This window comes from Peromyscus californicus, unplaced genomic scaffold (genome assembly GCF_007827085.1).
Source record: "Peromyscus californicus insignis strain IS unplaced genomic scaffold, ASM782708v3 Scaffold_8__1_contigs__length_139910024, whole genome shotgun sequence".
NCBI lineage: Eukaryota > Metazoa > Chordata > Mammalia > Rodentia > Cricetidae > Peromyscus > Peromyscus californicus.
Genome location: NW_026294606.1, coordinates 9,179,023 through 9,198,445, shown reverse-complemented (window position 1 = coordinate 9,198,445; position 19,423 = coordinate 9,179,023). Strand labels below are relative to the sequence as shown.

The following is a 19,423-nucleotide window of genomic DNA, read 5'->3' as shown; positions in this document are numbered from 1 at the left end:
GATATGAACATTTGTTTGCCAGGCAGAGGGACCAGCACAAGTATTCACATGAGGGAATGTGGCCTGTCTTGGCACCAGGCCACTTGGGTAAGTGAGGATGTAGTAGCCACCATACACAGGATTTTTCAAAGTGATATTTGAAGGGAAGAAAACTTGACAGTGGCAGCTGGAGTCCTTGCGGTTAGAGCTATAGATATGGGACAGTTTAGTGACAGACACCTGGTATTTGGGACAGGAAGATAACTTTTCTTTGACAGAGCTGTCTGAGCTCTGATGTGGCCAGCCTGGCCTTGGTCTCAAGTGGAGCGCAATTTAGCTCTGGAGAACCTCCTGGGTGGAGACATGAAGGAAGCGACTCATGGATTCACCAGAAGGGATGGTCACAGTGTCCACTATCTGCATTTGGGATGAATTATCAGAGGCTTCCATGTCTGTGCCAAACCCTGATTGAGAACAAAGAGTATGAACTGGGCAGAGGATGGAAGTTTGGCTGTGTGCATATCATGCTTCATGCCTGAAAGATGGAAATAATACGAGTGCCCATCCCAGTGGATTAAATGAGAGTGTCTTGGATAAGCATAAGATACTGCTGTTTGTGGAATATGACAATGATAGCACATGCCAGAGGCAGGATCCTTTCCGGGACTGTGGTGTGTTTCTAGTGCATTCAGATAATAGTGGACTGTTTTTAGTCTACAGGCAAAACTCATGCCGTTATCCTTCCGTGGCACCCCAGCTCCTTCCAAGGCCCTTCACGATCAGGCCTGTGGTCTTTCCTATCTTCATTTCAGCCTCCTCTTACACCTACAGCTTCCTGGCCCGTGCTCTAGATCCTGGTCATGGTCAGCTCACCCCAGATGGTTTCTCTGGGTTCTTCTGCTGGAATCTCTGTTGTGCCCTCCCTCCCTCCCTGACTATTCCTTTCATCCTTCAGAATTCCCCCTCGAAGTCCTCTCTAGATCTTCTGCTGGGTGCTCTTCTAGCATTGCTGGTTTGTTTCTCCACAAGGCTCTGATCATCCTTAACAAGTGTTTGCTGAATTAACGAATCAAAAGGAACAGTTTTAAAAGAGATTGCTGCTTGGCCCAAAAATCCCAGCAGGTACCTCTCATCAGGGTAGGAGTCATGATAAAATAACCATGGATTACAGAGGAGGAAATGGAGGCTAAGGTAACCTCACTGCCTAACATTCAAATCCCTGCACATCTGTGTGCCCAACATGCCTGGCTTCTCACGGCATCTGTTGGGTGTGCAGGCTAGAACAAGGATGGCAGCTCACCACACCGGTGAAAGCATGGTTCTGAGATCCTGCACAAAGGGCTTGACCTCCGAGTCCTTCATTCTTCACAGACTAGCAAAGAGTTAACGGAACAGGTGTGTGCCAAGTGCTCGGTGGGGTCTAATGCATAACACACATCCAGCAAGCATTTATTCTCATCTGTTTCTAGATGAGACATCCAGGCCCAGAATAGGTTCTTGAGTTGTGACCAGCCAGAGAAGAGCTGGGTGTACACTCCAGAACCCATCCTATAGGAAAACAGTCCTGCCTCACTTAAGGATTCAGTATCCTTGTGAGAATATAAGCCCGAGAAGATACTCAGCTTAGCTCCAGTAAGCATGCTGGTTGGGTCACTGTGGTAGACAATCTGATTGTAAGAGGCAGGGAGGGCCCTTAGGTGTTACCCAGGGAAGTCTGATTTTCCCTGAGGTTCCAGTCTTACCCATGTCAGTTATTAGGTCATCCTGAATGTAGGGATGGTCGGAAGGCAGGAAGAGGGGTTCCTGCAGGGCAGTAGTGTGCAGAGATCAGCTAATCTCTCTCCATACCTCAGTATTTTTATTTAACCATTATTCCCCCCTGAGGCCAACAGGATTGCTGGTATAACATCTCATATTTTGCTTCCCCAGAGCCTAGTCCATTGCCTAGAATGCAGGAAATGGTTGCCGAAGGAAGCAATGAATTACATTTCAGCATTCACCAGGCGCTGTCTGTAATTGCTAAGGGTGGATAGTTAGCCTGTCATGGGGTGTCCCAGTTGCCTGTGACTTGGAGGTCACAGGTGAGGACACTGAGGCTGGGGGCTGAAAAATGACTTCTTCAAGGCCATCCAGTGGCTGTTCCAAGTACATCAAAATGGCTATGCACTGGGAAGAACTTTGATTGGAGTCATTAGCATTGGGGGGTAACCGTCAGTTAGAAATGACCGGCTCAAACTATTGGTTGTGAAAAAGAAACCAGTTAGAGCTTTCCTATTGAATTGCCTGATGGAGCTAGCAAGAGCAACTCCTCAGTAGAACAAAACGTGGTCCCCATGGGATAGGGCCCCGAATTATGCCCCAACTTCTCTCAGGCTAGTTCTAGCACAGGGAAAACTGCCAGTCACCTTTGCATCTGGAAACTTGAGTACCTCGATCTTCAACCGAAGGAACCTCTGAGGTCACAATACCCTCATTGCTCTTGGTTCCACGGCGTGCTTTCTTTAAGGAAACTCACTTGCTCTCTTGGCAGGGGCAGAGTTCCAGCACTTGCTAAAGCTATACTAAAAGCTTATTTTTGAGCCTTTTTTAATGGATTGTGGGTCTTGGACAGCAAACAGCTAGAAGCATCCTGAGCTGCTGCTTGCTGGATCCAGTCACCAGGTGAAGGCCAGGGAAGGATGGAGTTTGGCTCACCCATTACAGACACCCCACCGGCAGAGGACACAAGGCAGGAGAATGCCAAAAGTGGCTGTTCTCCCCGGTGGGGTCTAGTTACCAGAGGGCCCCCAGTAAACACTCTACTGGGGCAATAACTAAGCACATTTACTAAGCCTCTGGAGGAATGGTGGTCACGTGGCCATCGAGGGCGGCGCCCTCAGCTTTAAAATGAACTCCAAATCACAGAAGGCTTTCTGGAAGAGGCGGAAATTCTTTGGCGGTCCAGTATGGCTTTCTCTCAACAACAAGGATGCGCTTAACGCTCTAGGGACCAAGTAATGCCTGAGGTGAGCTTCTCGCTGTGAAGCAAGCCCAGGAAGCAGCCGGGCGGGAAGGGAGAAGAGCCTCAGGGGACTGGAGTTGCGGGATCAGGCCTGGCTCGGGTTCCCTGACCTGCCCTTCCACTGTCTTTGAGGAATGGACGCGCTACAGCCCTACTGGATCGGTGCTGCGGGGCCCCGGTGCCGAGTGCACGCTCGGAGGTTCCCATCATCCCAATGTAGAGTGTCCCTAGGCCGGGGGCTCGTGTCTTCCAGGCTTGGCCGGACCTGCGAGAGCGTCCGCCGTGCCCGTGCAGTCCCGCAGGGGTGCCGATGCCTGGGCCTCAGGGGTGAGGCGCGCTCGAGAGGGCCATCTGCCTGGGTGCGGAGAACTGCAGCGTCCGCTGTGCGAGGCGCTGCCCCTCCCGGCCCCTAGCCCCGCGCGCCCGCACCTCCCCAAGCCCGCCAGCGCCCGCAGCCCGGGCCGCTGTGCCAGGCCCAGACCCAGACGAGGCGCGGGAGGCGGTGCAGGGATTAGTGGACCCCTCCCCCAGAGCTCCCCTCGCCCCGCCCGGGGCAGCGAAGACCCCTGGGCCCGAGGGTGACGAAGGAGCTTCGTCCCCGCGGTGTCTGGACTAGGGACTCGGCCTCACTGGGCGGGGGCTGCAGAGCGGCAGGCCGAGGTGCGGGCGCGCTCGCAGGCTGCATCCCGGTCGGGGTGCGGGGCGTGGGCTCAGGGCTGGGGGGTCTCACGGCCTCATCCCTGGGCTTAGGCCACGGTGCTACCTACGGCCAGTGCCCGGGCGGGTAACCCGACCCAGCTCCCCGGAGCCGCTCACCCCGCACGGCCCGGCGGCTCGGGGAGGGAGAGGAGTGAGGGAAGGGGGAAGGGAAGGGGTGGTGGGTGAGGGGCCGTGGGGACCGCAGGGCCGAGTCCCGGGCCCGCCTGCGCTGCTCTAGGGCGGCTGCCCGAGGCTCCCGGGAGGAGCCAGCCCCCTGCCTCGCGGGCGTCGAGCCTGCGGCAGAAGGGAGCCCCAGGGCCGTGCAGCCTTGGCTCGGGGAGGCAGACCCGAGCTGCTGCCTCCATTTTGTTTCCTGTTCAGCTGGGTCTGTCGTGGTGGTGGTGGTGGTGGTGGTGTGGGTTTGGGGTGCGGCTGGGCAAGGGGGTTCACCTGCGGCCACGTCTGCCCGGGGCCTGAGGCCTCGAAGACCCTATCGCAGGCCCCCAGGTGAGCCCTACAGCGAGAGGGGGGTTGCCCTGGCCTCGGGTCGAAAGCAGCGGGCCGAGGGCAGGTGCCCAGTGGATGGGGAGCCCGGGCTGTAACCTAAGATGGAGGCCGGGGCTGACGCGGGCCTGAGCAGGGCCGGCAGGCCAGGCCCGGGCCAGGCCAGGTGTCTCGCGGGGTTGGGGTTCAGGAGGAGTAGGGTGCGGTGGCCGTGTGCAACCAGGGGCCGGCGCCGAGCCCCGAGGTAGGTGAAGGGCTGGCGATGCCACCCACGACGCCCGCGGGCCCCGACGCTCCCCGGAGGCGCGCGAGGCCCCCAGGGAGCCTGCCTCAGGCCCCGCCCGGGCGGCAGGGCCAGCCCGCAGGCCCCGGCCCTGAGCGGGCGCACCGGGGGAGGGGAGGGGGCGGCAGCCGCAGCGCCGCTGATTGGGCCGCCCGCTCGCTCGCCAGCCCGACTTCACCCGCCCTGAACCCCGAAGAGTGAGGCCCGGGAGCGCGCGCGCGCGGGGGGTGGGGGGGTGGGAGGGGGGGGGAGGAGGGCGCGCGCGCGCGCACCCGGGGCTCCCGTCGCACGCGGGCCGGCGCGAGGCGCTCCCCTGGAGCACGCGCCGCCGCCGCCGCCGCCGCGGGGGCGCGCGCGCGGTGGGGGTGTGAGGAGGAGGAGGAGGAGGAGGCGGCGGCGGCGGAATAGGCCGGGGCAGGTCGCGTTCGCTGCCTTCTTGCCTGAAGAGAGACGCGGGGGGGGGGAGGGGGGTGCGGCGAGCGGCTCCTCTCTCTGCCCTCCGCTCTGCTCGCGCCCCAGTGTAATGAGGGTCACCCCCTCCCCCCAGCTGGCCCGGGAGGGGGCGCGGGGCACGGTAACTAGTGCGCAGGGGTGGGCGACGGGCGGGAGCGGGAGGGAGGAGACAGCCGGGCCGGGAAGATGGTGGTGGCCGTGAGGTGAGGGAGTCGGTGGAGGCCCGGTGGCCGAGCAGGGCTGGTGGCCGGGGGCGCTGCAGCCGCGGCCCCCTCCCCGTCCTCCATCACCACCAGCCGGCCTCAGGCCTAGCCGGCCGGGCCGCGGCGGCGAACTTCCTCCCAGCCAGCGCGGCCCGTGCATCGCCGGCCGTCCCCGGCGCGCGCACCTCGGCCTCGGCTTCCCCTCAGGTAGCTGGCTGGGGGGGGCGCGGGGGCGGCCGCCCTCCCGCAGCAAACTTTGCTTGCCGCCGGGTGTTGAGGAGTGCCACCCGCGCTGCCGGGAGGCGCTGCCGCGGCTGCGGGAAGGAGCGCGGCCCGGGCAGGCGGCGTCGGCGTCGGCAGCAGCCATGTTTGTCAAGCTTGTAGCAGCTGCTGCTCCCCTGCCTCGGCTTCGCCGGCCGCCTCGGTTTCTCTCCCGGCCGTGTGCCGGTCTCTAGGCCCTTGCAGCTGCGAACCCAGTATGTTTGCAGTCAGGAGGGCGAGCTCCGGGGCACACCCGCCTCGGCCAACTTGCTTGAGGCCTGCGCACGGTAGCTGCAAAGGCTCTGGCGCCGGCTGGGCGCGGGGTGCAGCGCTATTGTGACCGCTGCGCCCAGCTTGCTGAGGAGGAGGAGGGGGATCCCTTTTTGTGCAGAAGCTGTCCCCCAAACCTGCAGCCCCTTTTCTTTCAAGAGATTTGGCTGCCAGACCTTGGGCGTGGGGAGGAGGAGGAGGAGGGCTCTCGTTTGAGATTTGGGGATTTTGACTGCCAAGGCGTTTTAATTTTAGTTCAGCCCCAGTGTCCACCAGCCTGCAGTGCAGGGAAGAGGAACGGGCTGTTTCCATGTGGCAGGATTTGCCCAGCTCCAGGAAGATGTAGTTCGCGGAGACTCACTGAGGCCATTTTCCTGTCGTCAGCCTGGAGAACTTTTTCCGTCCTTGGAAGTGCAGCCGAAAGGCCACTAGGCCTTCAGAAGTGGCTGCCATTTTGAAGAGCGGAGTCAGATGGTCTGTTAACTTAGATTAATTGCTGTGTCTTTTGGATTCCAGGTTGATGCGGGCCCAGTATGGATCAGACTTGTGAACTATCTAGAAGGGATTGTCTGCTGTCCTTTTCTAATCCAGTGAACTTAGATGCCCCTGAAGACAAGGACAGCCCTTTCGGTAATGGTCAATCCAATTTTTCTGAGCCACTTAAAGGGTGTACTATGCAGTTACCGACTGCCAGTGGAACATCCCAAAATGCTTATGGACAAGATTCTCCATCTTGTTACATTCCACTGCGGAGACTACAGGATTTGGCCTCCATGATCAATGTAGAGTATTTAAGTGGGTCTGCTGATGGATCAGAATCCTTTCAAGACCCTGCAAAAAGTGAATCAAGAGCTCAGTCGCCAGTTGTTTGCACTTCCTTGAGTCCTGGTGGTCCGGCAGCACTTGCTATGGAGCAGGATCCCTCTTGTCGTAACTCCCCTGAACTCCAGTTAAGAGTAACAGAGAAGACCGAGAATGGGTTTCTGCACTCTGAGAACTCTCCTGGTGTGGACGATGCAGATGTAGATTCTGAAGTGGACTCAGAACAGCCAGTCACAGAGGATGAGAGTATAGAGGAGAGCTTTGAGGAAACTCAGACCAATGCCACCTGCAATACTGAGCCTAAATCAGAAACCGGTGTAGAGATGGCCATGGGAAGTGAACGAGACAGCACACCAGAGAGTAGACCTGGTGCAGTCAAACGGCCATTCTTGCCATTAGCTCCTGAAACTGAAAACCAGAAAAATAAACAAAGAAGTGAAGTGGACGGAAGAAATGAAAAAACAGCCCTCCTCTCAGCCCCCAGTTCACTAGGAGATACAGACATTACCATAGAAGAGCAATTTAACTCAATAAATTTATCTTTTCAGGATGATCCAGACTCCAGTACCAGTACATTAGGAAACATGCTAGAATTACCTGGAACGTCATCATCATCTACTTCACAGGAATTGCCATTTGTAAGCAGCTTTTGGTACAACTTAAATATATACTTGAATGTATATATACAGGCCACTTAAAGGGAAGCTTAAACTAATTTGTTTTTGTTGCCAGTTCATAGCTGGAAGCTAACAATGAGCGTTTTTGGGGAAATTTTACCTTAATTTTTAAGCCTTACCTCTGTTGTGCGAGTTGGTTCTTTGTAGTTTATCCAGATTGCTCCACTGAGGTCTGGCTGAGTGTTAACAGCTCTTAGGGTGTCTGACCGGGTCAGGTTTGTACTCTGGAGATCCAGGTGGGTATACAGTTGATGAGCTCTAAAGACACAGACAAACAAAACAACAACAAAAAACCCAGAAAGCTTTGGTCTGCCGATGCCATCAGATCAGGGCAACCTTGAGTGACTTGGAGTCCTGTTGCTGCATAAAGCATGGGTTGTTTTCTCATGGGCCAGACTTGCTGCAAGTTGAAGTGCATTTTGGGCACAGATTTAACTTGGCTAAGATGAGAAGCTTTCTTGGCCAGCACTCAAAATTTAAATTAGGTTAATTTTTTCTGAACTACTTGTAATGTTACAGCCTTTGATAACTGCCACCACCAAGTTGGGCTTGATAAGCTTTTCTAGTTTTAAAATTTGAAGTGTATTTATAGATCAGTCCTGTGTGCAAGCATGTACATGCATATAGAAATGGAGAGGAATACATGAGTCTCTTAGTGTCATGTATTGCTGGAGGGTGATGGGAGATAAAGTTATCTTTTAGAGCTTAGAATTTCCTGACTAGTTTATGACCAGCTGACCTCTCTTAGCCCCAGTTTCAGCACTTCTGAAATGAAGAGTACTTGCTTTCTGAAAGATCACTTTTAGCTTTACATATTTGATGCTGGTTTTGTTTCTGCTCTAACCCTGTATTGTCATGGTCACTGATAATGTCACCAACGAGTAGTCAACAGATGCCTGAAAATACAACAGATTTCATAAGAATTTTTCTGTAGTGTGTAGATGATTGTTTTCAGGGCATTAAAAGTTGATTTAACCCTTCCTCTGTGGATCTCTAAAGTTGCAGAGAGAGAGAGAGAGAGAGAGAGAGAGAGAGAGAGAGAGAGAGAGAGAGAGGTGTGTGTGTGTGTGTCAGTCACCTTTGTTTCTGTTGATTGATATCAGCTGTGGTTAATACTCTGGTTTCTTAGCTTAAAAATGGCTGTGGTGGATGTCTTGAATTTCTGTTGTCCTGGATGTATATTAGAGTATATAGTTTATTTTGAAAACCTACTGGCAGCTCAAACAGCTTTTCTTGGGTTCATGTTGATATTTATTATACGTGTGTATAGTTTTGTCTTTATTTTCACAAATGCGTTAATTAGATTTGAGTGTAGAGATAGATTGAGTAGAGGCATAGAAATGTAAACCTGTAGTTCTCATCAACTATCTGGAGTCTAGTGCTGTTAAAACTGCAACAGAGCTGGCATAGTGGCTCACATCTACAATCTTAACACTCTGGAGGATGAGTTCTAAGTCAACCTGCTCTAAAGTGTGAGGCTTTGTCTCAAAAAACCACTCCCTTCCCCCCCCATTTAACCTTTTGAGAATATTATGCATCTAACGTGGTAGTTGACAAACTTGTATAGACGTAGAAATTTTTTTTACTTTTTCTTAGTAGAAACCTGTATACATTGTACATACTAGGTGACATATTGAAAAAAGATTAATCTCAACAGTTTGAACAGGCAGTGACTTATTACTTTGGTCTATACTGTCTCACTGGGTGGGTCTTCATAGCCTCGTGGTAAAAAGAGATGTCATAAAAGAGAAAGTAAGCCAGATGTGTGGCTCATGCCTATTTCTTAGCACTCGAGAAACAGAGGCAGGAGGAATGCCTTGAGTTTGAAGCCAGCCTGAGCTACAGTATCCAAAACAAAAAAAGATGTGGGTCTTTATGATACATGAACATTTTAGTCAGGATTGAGCACAGCTAGCTTTTCTTAGTGATTTACAAGTCTCCTAATTTTCTCTTAACAGATCTGTTTGTATTTTAAACTTTTTTTTATTAATATTCATTATTTGGCATGTAGTTTTGACACCATTCTCATACACGTGGCGCGGCACACCTGTGGTCATAGGACAGCTTGTGGAGTTGGCTCTGGCCTTCCGCTCTGTGGGTCCTGGGGATTGAGCTCAGGTCATCAGGCCTGGTGGCCAGTTCCTGTATCTGCTGTGTCACCTTACCTGTGCATGTAGTTTCCAGACAATGTCATGTCACTTAGACTGCTCTTGAACTCTATGTATAGCAAACAATGACCTTGAACTTCTGCTCCTCCTGCTTCCACTTCTCAAAAGGTGGAGTTCCAGATGCTTTACCACACTTGACTTTTCTTTTTTCCTTTTTTTTTTTTTCTGTGTAGCCCTGGCTTCCTGGAGCCAGATTGGCCTGGAACTCACAGAGATCCGCCTGCCTCTGCCTCCCAGGTGCTGGGGTTAAAGGCGTGTGTCACCACCACCTCTGCTCCTGTTTTTTCTTTCCGAGCAGCCTAGGCTAGCCTCAAACTCAAACTTCCCCTGTCGCCATTATAGTCACGTGCCACAACGACTGCTCATCTACTGCAGTGACTTAGCTACAACTTCACTGTGTGAAAACTGTCTCTAGATGACTTTGGAACTTTAAGAAAATCTGATTGTAAACTGATCTTTTCACCTTATATCATAGTCGTATATTAAAATGTAGTATTAAACTGGATACCATGACATATGTCAGTAATCCCAGCACTTGGGAGGCTGAAGGCAGGATTTGATTTTGAAGCCAGTCTGGGTTACAGAATGAGATTTATATGCTGTGTGTTGTTGCACACACTTGATCCTGGCGATCAACGGCACAGATTGGTGGGTCTCTGAGTTCCAGGCTAGTCTGGTCTGCATAGAGAGTTCAGGGTCAGTCAGGGCTATACAATAAAATGTTTAAAAAAGGTTTGTGTGCTAGATTGACAACTCAGCATTTAAGTGTGCCCACTCCTCATCTAGAGGACCCAGGTTTGATTCCCAGCATCTGTATCAGGCAGCTTACAATTAATTGCCTGTTAACTCCAGATCCAAGGAGGTCTGATGTCTCTGGTCTCCATGGTCTTACACACCTACATAATTAAAAAGTTCAATCTTGAGAGATGGCTCAGTGGTTAAAGAGCATTAGCTGCTCTTTCAGAGGATTTAGGTTTGGTTCTTAGCACCCACATAGTGACCCTCTGTAACTTCAGTCCCAGGAGATCTGACTCCCTCTTTTCCTGAGGCACTGCATGCATACGATGGACAGATACATATGCAGACAAAATGCCTGTACACAAAATAGAATGAAGAAAAGTAAATAAACATAAAAATCTTAAAAAAAAATTAATAAAAAACAAAGTGGAATGACTCATACCTGTAAATCCCAGCACTCTGAAGGATCAAGTATGGTGAGATCTAGGTCAGATTGGGTTACATAGTACATTCAAAAGCAGCCTGGGATACATAGCAAGAATGTCTGTCTGTCTGTCCTCTCTCTCTCTCTCTCTCTCTCTCTCTCTCTCTCTCTTTCTCTCTCTCTCTCTCTCTCTCTCTCATACACACACACACACACACACACACACACACACACCCCAAAAATAAAAAACATAACACCAAGTCCCAAGCAAATAACAGCAACTGGAGTTATAGTTCAGTAGCTGTGTATCCCATACATGGGGCCCTAGGTTCCACATAAAAACAAAACTAGGGAGTATTTGTGATTTGAACTTTCCTCTTTTATTACCAAGCATGCTTAAGGAGGTTAGAGGATAATTTGTGAGAGTCAGATCTCATTACTAAGTGGGTCCTGGAGATTGAACTCGGGTTATTTACTTGATAGCCCCATTGTGTTCCTAAAACCATTTAATTTAGTTATTTGTGGATGTGCATGCGTATGCTCACATGTGGGTATGCCACAGTGCTCACATGCAGGTCAGAGGATAACTTGCTGGATTTTGTTATCTCCTTGCACTTTGTTAACGCAGGGTTTCTTGTTTGTTCTCTGTACTCCAGGCTCTCTGGCCCATGAGTTTCTAGGCAGTTCTTCTGTCTCTGCCTCCTATTTTGCCTTAGGAGTGCTGGGATTACAAGTATATACTACTACATCTTCTTGGCTCCTTCATTGTGGTTGTTTTTAACTTATATTTTTGCTGATAGGTTTATGCGTGCTTTTTTAAAAAATGATATATGTGTATGGGTGTTTTACCTTCATGAATATCTATATACCACTTGTGTACACTGTCCTTGGAGGCTAGAAGTGGGTATCTGACCTTTTGCAACTTAGGTTACCGAGGGTTGTGATATGGATGCTGGGAATTGAATCCAAGTTCTATGGAAGAACAACCAGTACTCTCAAACTCTGAGCCATCTGTCCAGTCCCATGCTTATTTGCTATTTTTTTAAGGTTTATTTATTTATCTTATGTATATGAATGCTCTATTGACTTTATGCCCGGGGAGTGGGGAGGTGGGGGGGCATCAGATCCTAATACAGATGGTTGTGAGCCACCATGTGGTTCCTGGGGATTGAATTCAGGTCCTCTGGAAGAGCAGCCAGTGCTCTTGACCACTGAGTCATCTCTCAAGCCCCTGCTATTTGTATTTTGTCTTTGCTAAATATATTAATATATTTTGTTTGTTTTCAAACTAAACTATCTAGTGGTAGCTGCACTGGCGGTGACGATAATGATACCCGTTTTACTAGTACAACCCAGGTGTCTTGTACTCCTGAACCCTCCTGCCTTGCCCACCACCTGTTGAGACATTCATCTTCAGAGATTTCGTTTGGGGGGGTGTCTAATGTTGGGAATTGTGTTTAGGTTTCCATACATGGTAGGCTGGTGCTTTGCATAAGCTCCTTTTTTACATTTTATTTTGAGACAGGGTTCTTGCTAAATTGCCTGGCTTGGCCTTGAATTCACTGTCCTCCCGTCTCTGCCTCCTGAGTATCAGGAGTAGTTTATACTATAAGACTCAGTCAGCTGACCTCAAACTCACTGAGTAAGTGAGGATGACCTTGAATTTCTAATGTTCCTTTTCACCTCTTGGATACTGAGATTATAGGCATGTGCTGCAATGCCTATCTACTTACATTTTGTGATCCCATAGTTTACAAATAGTTTCTATTTTTAGAAATTTTGTTGCAGAACCAATAAGTTGGTGCATACTCATGTATCCTTAATATATTAATTTTATATATATAATAATATATGTATAACTAATCTAGCTGCTGCTAGATGAAATTATAAAGGCTTTTTTTTTTTTAAGGTTTATTTATTTATTAGGTATACAGTATTCTGTCTGCATGTGTCCTTGCAGGCCAGAAGAGGGCGCCAGATCTCATTACAGGTGGTTGGGAGCCACCATGTGGGTGCTGGGAATTGAACTCAGGACCTCTGGAAGAACAGCAGTCAGTGCTCTTAACCTCTGAGCCATCTCTCCAGCCCCTTATAAAGGCTTTTAAAGTTCTTTTCATACTTTGGGCTGGTAAGATATAGTTGTCAGTGAAAAGCACTTGCCCCCAAGCCTGATAACTTCAATTCCTGGGACCCACATGGTGGAAGGAGAGGCCTGACCGTTAGAAGTTGTTCCCTGACTTCTTTTTTTTTCTTTTTCTCTTTTTTTTTTTGTTTGTTTTTTGAGACAGGGTTTCTCTGTGTAGTTTTGCACCTTTCCTGGCTTTCACGCTGTAGACCAGGCTGGCCTCGAACTCAGAGATCCGCCTGGCTGTGCCTCCCAAGTGCTGGGATTAAAGGTATGTGCCGCCCGGTGTTCCCTGATTTCTGTATACATAGACACACACACACACACACACACACACACACACACACACACACACACACACTTCATTCATTCATTCATTCATTCAGGCAGGGTCTCTGTGTAGCCCTGACTGGCCTGGAACTCACTATTCAGACCAGATTGGCCTCAAACTCAGAAATCCATTTGTCTCTGCCTCCCAAGTGCTGGGATTAAAAGCATGCACTATCATACCTGACCATAAATGTAGTTTTAAAACAGCTTTTTGTTTGTTTGTTTTTGTTTTTGTTTTCGAGACAGGGTTTCTCTGTGTAGCCTTGGCGCCTTTCCTGGAACTTAAAATAGCTTTTTACATGTCAATGACCTTGTATAAAATAACCATAGTACCCTCTTTTTTTTTTTTTCCCTTTTTAAAAAATAGTATCCTGGGCTGGGGGCGGGTGGTGGTGGTGGTGGTGGTGGTGGTGGTGGTGGTGGTGGTGGTGGTGGTGGTGGTGGTGCACGCCTTTAATCCCAGCACCCGGGAGGCAGAGGCAGGCAGATTTCTGTTTGAGGCCAGCCTGGTCTACAGAGCTAGTTCCAAGACAGCTAGGGCTACACAGAAATTGAAAAAAGAAGAATCAAGTGTGGTAAAGCATCTGTAACTCCACCTTTTGAGAGGTGGAAGCAGGAGGAGCAGAAGTTCAAGGTCATTGCTATACAGAAAGTTCAAGAGCAGTCTAAGTGACATGACACTGTCTCGAAAAACCAAAAACAAAAAAAACCACAGTATCCCAGGGTATTTTTTAATTCCTTTTCTAGTGGAAGATGGCTGTGAACTTCATATATAGTCTTCCATCCACCTCCCCAATGCTGGAATTAAACTTGTACCACCATACGTGGTATATGCATGTTGGGAAGCACAGACTTGCAGATCAACGTAAGTTCCAGGCCAGTTAAAGCTGCATAATGAGACCATGTTTAAAAAGCAATAAAAGACCATCTATACTTCTGTACAAAATGTATTAAAGACCTGTGTTTTGTAAGATGTGTGTGTAACATTAGTGTTTGGGAGGCTGGGGCAGAAAGACGGATATAAAAGATCTTGTCTCAGAAAACCAGAACAAAAACTGGGCCCATGATAGCTTAAACTTACAATCCTAGTATTCAGGAGGCTTAGGCAGGTGGGATTTTTGAGTTTAAGTTATAGGATAGCCTGTATTAGAGTGAGAATCTGCTTCAAGGTTCCTCCCTGTTAAAAAATTGTATTTTCTTGTCAGTACTAGAGATTGAACCCAGGACCTTGTTCATAATAGGGAATCCCTCTATACTCGTAGCCTTACCTATGGTTTTTTTTTGTTTGTTTGTTTGTTTGTTTTGTTTTTTTGAGAAAGGGTTTCTATGTGTAGCCCTGGCTGTTCTGGAATTCATTCTGTAGACCAGGCTGTCCTTGAACTCAGAGATGGGCCTGCCTCTGCCTCCCCAGTGCTGGGATTAAAAGTGTGTACCACCACCGCCTGGTTTAAATCATTAACAAAGGGCAGCATTTTTGCAAATGACTTCTGCTTGCATTTTACTACAAAATATAACATGAGCATGAGAAAATTCTACCTTTAAGTTTAGTATTTGAAATGTGAAGATTAATTGATTTTTTTTTAATGATTTATTATTTTATGTGCATTGGTATTTTGCCTTTATGTATGTCTGTGTGAGGGTGTCGGGTCCCCTGGAGGTAGAGTTACAGGCAGTTGTAAACTGCCATGTGGGTGCTGGGAATTGAACCCAGGTCCTCTGGAAGAACAGTAAGTGCTCTTAACAACCGAGCCATCTCTCCAGCCCCAAGGTTATTATTTTTAATAATTATATCCAGTATAGAGTATATTTACCGGAAATGTTAAAATTGGCTTTTGTCATTACTTTCCCTGGTAGTGCAGTTAAAATCTAGAAAGACCCATTTTTATAAAGTCTCTATTGTTTTGGAGGCTCTTATAGTAACTTGATTTGCATTTATAGTCTTATAGTAATCTAAGGATACTTCTTTTCTTTTTAGGACAGGATTTTGTTATGCAGGATTTTGTTTTAACTTGCCATGACTTCAGCTTTTTTCTCATCCTCTCAGTTTATATTGGGAACCTCTCAGTAACTGTTAACAGTTCTTTTCTCAAGGGCTCTTCTGTACCTGTTTCTCCCTGCAGTCCTCCCTTCCCCAATCGCATTAGACTTCAGATGCTTTGTGAGTGTTAAAGGTTTCCATTTATAAACGTTCCATTTACGTTTCATGTTGTTTTACTTCCTTCAGTAATTGAAAGTTGCTTTATGTTTCAAGGAGCAAAGTGTAAAAGTTTTCATATGGGGGCCAGAGAGATGACTCAGTGTGAATAAGAGCTGCTCCTCCAGAAGACTGGGGTTTTATTCCCAGCACCCACATGGTGGCTCACAACTGTTTGTAACTCTAGTTCTAGGGGATCTGATGTCCTGCTTTTGAACTCCATGGGCTTCAGGCATGCTTGTGGTACACAGATATGCATACAAAACGCCCATATAAATAATACTTTAAAGAATTTTTTTCATGCAAAATACTTAGTCTTTTTTCTTCAGGGTCTTCCTGTGTTGCTTCGGTTCACCCCTATACCTTTGGGATCAGGCAATTCTTCTGTCTTACCCTCCTGAGGAGCTGAGACTAAGAAGCGTATCATTTGGCCTATATACCCACCTACACAATTGAAAACAAAAGCAAAAAAAAAAAAAAAACCTTGGTAGCTCTTCTATACTGTCTGTACCTTAATATGTTTTATCTGTGATAGATGGTCGACTATATTCTGTGTCTACATAAAGAACTGCCAGTTAGATGTGGTGGTGCATACCAGTAATTCCAGTCATTGGTGGTTAGAGGCCAAACCAGATCTCAACGCTGTCTTGGTTTACACTATGAGTTGGAGGCCAGCCTGGGCTACATAAGACCCTGTCTCAAAATAAAGGGGGTCCCAGCAAGATGGTTTACCAGGTAAATGCACTTGCCACTAAGCCTGATTACCTGATCTTGGAGCCCATGAAGAGGTAGAAAACCAATTTTTACAAATTATCCTTTTTTTTTTTTTTCCATATCTACTTTTGCTTGAACACATATGTGCTCATGCATAAATATAATATAAACACACAAAAGAATCGCCTCATCCTTTTTTTTTTTTCCCCATTGGGTTTTCAAGACAGGGTTTCTCTGTGTAGCTTTGTAGACCAGTCTGGCCTTGAACTCACAGAGATCCACCTGGCTCTGCCTCTCGAGTGCTGTGATTAAAGGCGTGTGCCACCACCACCTGGCTTTCTTCCTTTTCTTAAAACAGATTTTATTTATATATCATGTGTATGAATGTTTGCCTGATATGTATGTGTACCTTGTGTGTGCCCTGGAAGGCCAGAGAGGGCATTAAATTTCCCCTGGAACTGGAATTACAGACTCCTGTGAGCTGTCATGTGGGTGCTGGGAACTGCACCATTAAGGGCTCTCAACTGCTGAGCCATCTCTTCAGCCCTGAATTGCTTCATTTTTATGCCCTCAGGTCATTGTTTGGATGTACCACAATTAATAACGAATCATTGTTTATGAATAGTCCTGACTGTCCTGGAACTTGCTTTGTAGACTAGGTTGGCCTCGAACTCAGAAATCCCCCAGCATCTGCTGGGATTAAAGGTGTGCGCCACCACTGCCTGGCTTGTTTTCAGTATTTTTCTAATGTACCTAAGTTCTTCAATAATTAGCCTTGTATGTATCTCATTGCATGAGTAAAGGTGTGTAGCTAAGGATAACGTATTCTGGATGTTATAACACAAGCCTATAATTGCAGCCCTCAGAAGGCTAAAGCAAGAGGATTGAGAATTTGAGGGCAGCCTGAACTTCATAGTGAGATCCTGTCTCAACCAAGCCAGTAGCATATGGCTGGAGGACCTTGAGTTTGAAACTAGCCCATGTTACATATGGTGAGTTTCAGGTCGCCTTGGGTTATCCATGGGAGACCCTATGTCAAAAAACAAACAGAAAAAGAACTGGAGCAGCGGCTCCGCAGTTAAGAGGAAAAGAGTGTGCACCGCTCTTCTCGAGTGCCTTGTTTAGTTCTCAGCACCTTGTAACTCCAGCTTCACGAAGATCTAACCTTCTCAGGCACCTGTACCTACACATTTTCATATCCATTTATTCTCTTCTCACACACACACACACACACACACACACACACACACAAATGATAAAATTTTTTTTTTTTTTTTTTGGTTTTTCAAGATAGGGTTTCTCTGTGTAGCTTTGCGCCTTTCCTGGAACTCACTTGGTTAGCCCAGGCTGGCCTCAAACTCACAGAGATCCGACTGGCTCTGCCTCCCGAGTGCTGGGATTAAAGGCGTGCGCCACCACCGCCCGGCTGATAAAAATCTTAAAAAAAAAAACATAAAAAATGGCTAACTAGTTGGCTGAGTGAGTAGAAGACCTTGCCACTAACCAAGCCTGATGATGTGGGATCCCTGGATCCTACATGGTGAAAGGATAGAACAGACCTCCACATGTGTACTTGCTGATTCATGCACACATAACAAGCACGCAACATAAAAACACATCTATCAACTCCAATAACAGTAGCCAAAAAATTACTTTTTTAAAAAAAGAAACACTGAGGTTGTGTGTGTGTGTTTCTGTGTGTCTGTGCGTGCATGTGCACGCTTGTGGTACCAGTGATTTAACCCAGGACTTTGAGCATGTCAGGTAGAGTTACTACTCTATACTCAAGCACTTGAATTACCTTTCAGTTACATATGATAGTGTTTGGCCAGCAGATGGATTTTTGACTTTGTAGTAAGTGCTTATGTTTTAAGAGTACAGTGTTAAGGTTAGTAGTTAAGAGTCATGACTGGGCAATGCATAGCCTTAGAGTGAGTAAGGTAGAATTAGAGGCTTCTTGGAGCTGAATCTTCTGTAGACTAGGCTGGCCCTGAATTGAATGATTCTCCTGCCTCAGCCTTCTAAGTCACTGAGATAAGTGTGAGCCATCATTTGTGGCTTATATTGGTCTTTTAAACAAAAAATTATCTGTGTGCACGTGTGTGACATGGAAGCATAAATGGAGATCCCAGGACAGTTTTTTGGAGTTGGTTCTCTCCTACCAAAGTTCCAGGTAGTGAACTCAGGTTGTCAGGTTGATATTGTTATCAGCTGAACTGTCTTCTGGCCCTTAATGTCGGTCTTGTTATATTTTGTAATTTCTGTTTGTTGTCATTGCTGAGGATCAACTAGGGCCTTGAATGTACAGATAAAGCCCTTTCTGCCTCACCAGAAAGAGGACATTGGATACCCTGTAACTGGAGTTACAGATAGTTGTGAGACACCAGGTGGGTGCTGGGAATCAAAGCTGGGTCCTTGGGAAGAGCAACCAGTTCTCTTTAAAACTATTGAGCCGGGGCTGGAGAGAAGGCTCAGAGGTTAAGAGCACTGACTGCTCTTCCAGAGGTCCTGAGTTCAATTCCCAGCAACCACATGGTGACTCACAACCACCCGCAAGTAGATCTGGTGCCCTCTTCTGGTCTGCAAAGACACATGCAGGCAGAACACTGTAAACATAATAAAAATAAAATAAATCTTTAAAAAAAAACAGAACTATTGAGCCATCTCTCTAGTCTTTAACTTAGTTTAAAAAAATTAACTTAGTGTGCTCATCTGTTTATGTCATGGTACTCATCTGTAGGTCAGAGAACAACTTCTGAGAGTTGGTTTTCTCATTTCCCCATGTGAGTTCTAGAGATCAAACTGAGTTTGTCAGCCTGGCATCTTTACCAGCTGAGCCATCTTGCTTTTCTTTGACTTGGTTATTTGAGAGAGAGATTGTATCTCAAATGTGTTTATAGCTCAAGGCCTAGACTAGCATGCTAAGTGTTGAATGAGTGAAAGAAAGTAGTATTTTACAGGCTTATGTTAGTTAGGTTCATAAAAGAATTCCCTAAAAAGCAAATGGCCTAGGGATATAGCTCAATTGGTGTAGTGCTTGTCTAGCTTGCGCTAAGCCCTGGGTTTCATCCCAGCACTGCATAAACCAGGTGTGATGGTGCCTACCTGTAATCCCAATACTTTGAAGGTAGAAGTAGGGTCATAAAAAGTTCATCCTTGGCTATGTGGTAAGTTTGAATTTAAACTTAGCTTGTGGTGCCTAAGATCCTATCTCAGTCAGGCAGCCCATCAAACAAAATGAGACCATAACATATCCTTTTTGTGAATTGTGTGCTTTCACTGTTTTCTTTCTGCTGAGGCTGTAACAATTTAGAACAGCCCAAAAGAGTCTTTATTTCTTTATTTTTTGACTTTTTTTTTTTTTTGAGACTAAAAAGTTTCTCTTTGTAACAGCCCTGCTCTGAGGACCAAGCTGGCCCCGACATCCCAGAGATGCGTCTGCCTCTGCCTCCGAGTGCTGGGATTAAAGGCGTGCGCGCCGCCGCCACCGCCCTGCTGGTGTAACTTTTACACTAATTCGTAGACTTTTTTTGTGTTGTTCCCCTCACCCCCAACCCTTGCTCTCTCTTTGGTTTTTC

The 19,423-nt window shown here is 47.6% G+C and overlaps 1 protein-coding gene across 13 annotated transcripts in view; it reads left to right on the top strand.

Annotated features, from left to right (window-relative positions):
* The first annotated feature begins 3,513 nt into the window (after window positions 1-3,513).
* Nsd1 (nuclear receptor binding SET domain protein 1) overlaps window positions 3,514-19,423 on the top strand; it is a 112,191-nt gene continuing 96,281 nt past the window's right edge. The window contains exons 1-3 of one of the 13 annotated variants that reach the window (XM_052729473.1): window positions 3,515-3,640; window positions 6,170-6,283; window positions 7,024-7,113. In XM_052729473.1, the coding sequence (XP_052585433.1) occupies window positions 6,254-6,283; window positions 7,024-7,113 (120 nt within the window). In that variant the 5' untranslated portion in view covers window positions 3,515-3,640; window positions 6,170-6,253. The other 12 variants (XM_052729471.1, XM_052729475.1, XM_052729468.1 and 9 more) reach the window with 12 other exon arrangements.